The sequence below is a fragment of the Oncorhynchus mykiss genome, unplaced genomic scaffold, assembly GCF_013265735.2.
Source record: "Oncorhynchus mykiss isolate Arlee unplaced genomic scaffold, USDA_OmykA_1.1 un_scaffold_251, whole genome shotgun sequence".
Lineage (NCBI taxonomy): Eukaryota > Metazoa > Chordata > Actinopteri > Salmoniformes > Salmonidae > Oncorhynchus > Oncorhynchus mykiss.
In genome coordinates, this window is record NW_023493710.1 from 117,501 (window position 1) to 119,823 (window position 2,323).

The 2,323-nt window shown below is 51.7% G+C and overlaps 1 protein-coding gene across 1 annotated transcript in view; it reads left to right on the top strand.

The window, feature by feature from the left end:
* Positions 1-1,351, top strand: part of LOC110515781 (bifunctional heparan sulfate N-deacetylase/N-sulfotransferase 4-like) — a 71,961-nt gene extending 70,610 nt beyond the window's left edge. The window contains exon 16 of the mRNA XM_036973468.1: positions 721-1,351. Within this exon, the coding sequence (XP_036829363.1) occupies positions 721-840 (120 nt within the window). The 3' untranslated portion in view covers positions 841-1,351. The remainder of the gene's footprint in view (positions 1-720) is intronic.
* Positions 1,352-2,323: the final 972 nt, after the last annotated feature.

Consider the following 2,323-nt stretch of genomic DNA (forward strand, 5'->3'; position numbering starts at 1 on the left):
ATGACCTCAATCAGACCCTTACAGGAAGTTATGACCCTAATCAGATCCTTACAGGAAGTTATGACCTCAATCAGATCCTTACAGGAAGTTATGACCTCAATCAGATCCTTACAGGAAGTTATGACCTCAATCAGATCCTTACAGGAAGTTATGACCTTATTGTGACACACACCATACCACACACCACACACACCACACACCACACCACACAAAGAGAGATCGAAAGAAGATTTGAGGATACCCTTTATCTACCATCCCGTCATCCTCCCTCCTCTCTCTCTCTCTAGGCACGGTCCTACCTGTCCAGGTATTATAGTCTCTCTCTCTCTCCAGGCACGGTCCTACCTGTCCAGGTATTATAGTCTCTCTCTCTCTCTAGGCACGGTCCTACCTGTCCAGGTATTATCGTCTCTCTCTCTCTCTCTCTAGGCACGTCCTACCTGTCCAGGTATTATAGTCTCTCTCTCTCTCTAGGCACGGTCCTACCTGTCCAGGTATTATAGTCTCTCTCTCTCTCTCTCTCTCTCTCTCTAGGCACAGTCCTACCTGTCCAGGTATTATAGTCACTCTCTCTCTCTCTCGCTCTCTAGGCACGGTCCTACCTGTCCAGGTATTATAGTCTCTCTCTCTCTCTCTCTCTCTCTCTCTCTAGGCACGGTCCTACCTGTCCAGGTATTATAGTCTCTCTCTCTCTCTCTCTCTCTCTCTCTCTCTCTCTAGGCACGGTCCTACCTGTCCAGGTATTATAGGGAACACAACATAGACCTGTCCAAGCTGCTCCACCGGCTGGGTCAGCCTCTCCCCTCCTGGCTGAGAGAGGAACTACAGAAGGTCAGTTAACAGGGTTAGAGTTCAGGGGACACCGGCTGGGTCAGCCTCTCCCCTCCTGGCTGAGAGAGGAACTACAGAAGGTCAGATAACCTCTAACCCTACCAGCAGCCCAGGTTCATAGGTCAGGTGTTAAAGGTCAGGGACCATTAAGAGGAAGAGGGCGTGACCTTTCTGTGACCTCCCAACCCCGTGGTGAACCTGAGGATGGAAGAGAAATCATGAACTATGAACAATGAACTCTGTCCTGGCTTGACTTCACAGAGGAGAAGAGATACTAGATCACTGATATCTGGATGGATAACTGGATATCTTGGTCTCTGAACTCAGAGAGATTGGAGGGATGACTGACCTCTGGAACAGAACTGTGTTTCAGTTAATGGACTGGAGAGAGACCTATAGCCCACTCTCCATCCACCTCCCTCTCTTCCTCTCTCTCTCCATCCACCTCCCTCTCTTCTTCTCTCTCTCCATCCCTCCTCTGCCTCTCTCCATCCTTCTCCCTCTCTTCTTCTCTCTCCATCCCTCCTCTGCTACTCTCCATCCTTCTCCCTCTCTTCTTCTCTCTCCCCATCCCTCCTCTGCCTCTCTCCATCCTTCTCCCTCTCTTCTTCTCTCTCTCCATCCTTCTCCCTCTCTTCTTCTCTCTCTCCATCCTTCTCCCTCTACGCCATCTTGAACACAGACACACAGTGGAACCTCAACATTGTTCAGTCCCAAGGAGCCAAAGACCTGATGATCTGTAGTTGTGGATCTAGAATGGAACTGGAACATGGCAGACCCTGGAGCTAACACCACCACCACCACCAGACACCACCACCACGACCAGACACCACCACCACGACCAGACACCACCACCACGACCAGACACCACCACCACGACCAGACACCACCCCCTCTATACTCGTGGTCTGAGTCTGATGGTGTCTCATATCAGATATCCCCAGAGGAACCCGACCAGACACCACCCCCTCTATACTCGTGGTCTGAGCCTGGTGGTGTCTCATATCAGATATCCCCAGAGGAACCCGACCAGACACCACCCCCTCTATACTCCTGGTCTGAGTCTGGTGGTGTCTCATATCAGATATCCCCAGAGGAACCCGACCAGACACCACCCCCTCTATACTCCTGGTCTGAGTCTGGTGGTGTCTCATATCAGATATCCCCAGAGGAACCCGACCAGACACCACCCCCTCTATACTCCTGGTCTGAGTCTGGTGGTGTCTCATATCAGATATCCCCAGAGGAACCCGACCAGACACCACCCCCTCTATACTCCTGGTCTGAGTCTGGTGGTGTCTCATATCAGATATCCCCAGAGGAACCCGACCAGACACCACCCCCTCTATACTCCTGGTCTGAGTCTGGTGGTGTCTCATATCAGATATCCCCAGAGGAACCCGACCAGACACCACCCCCTCTATACTCCTGGTCTGAGTCTGGTGGTGTCTCATATCAGATATCCCCAGAGGAACCCGACCAGACACCACCC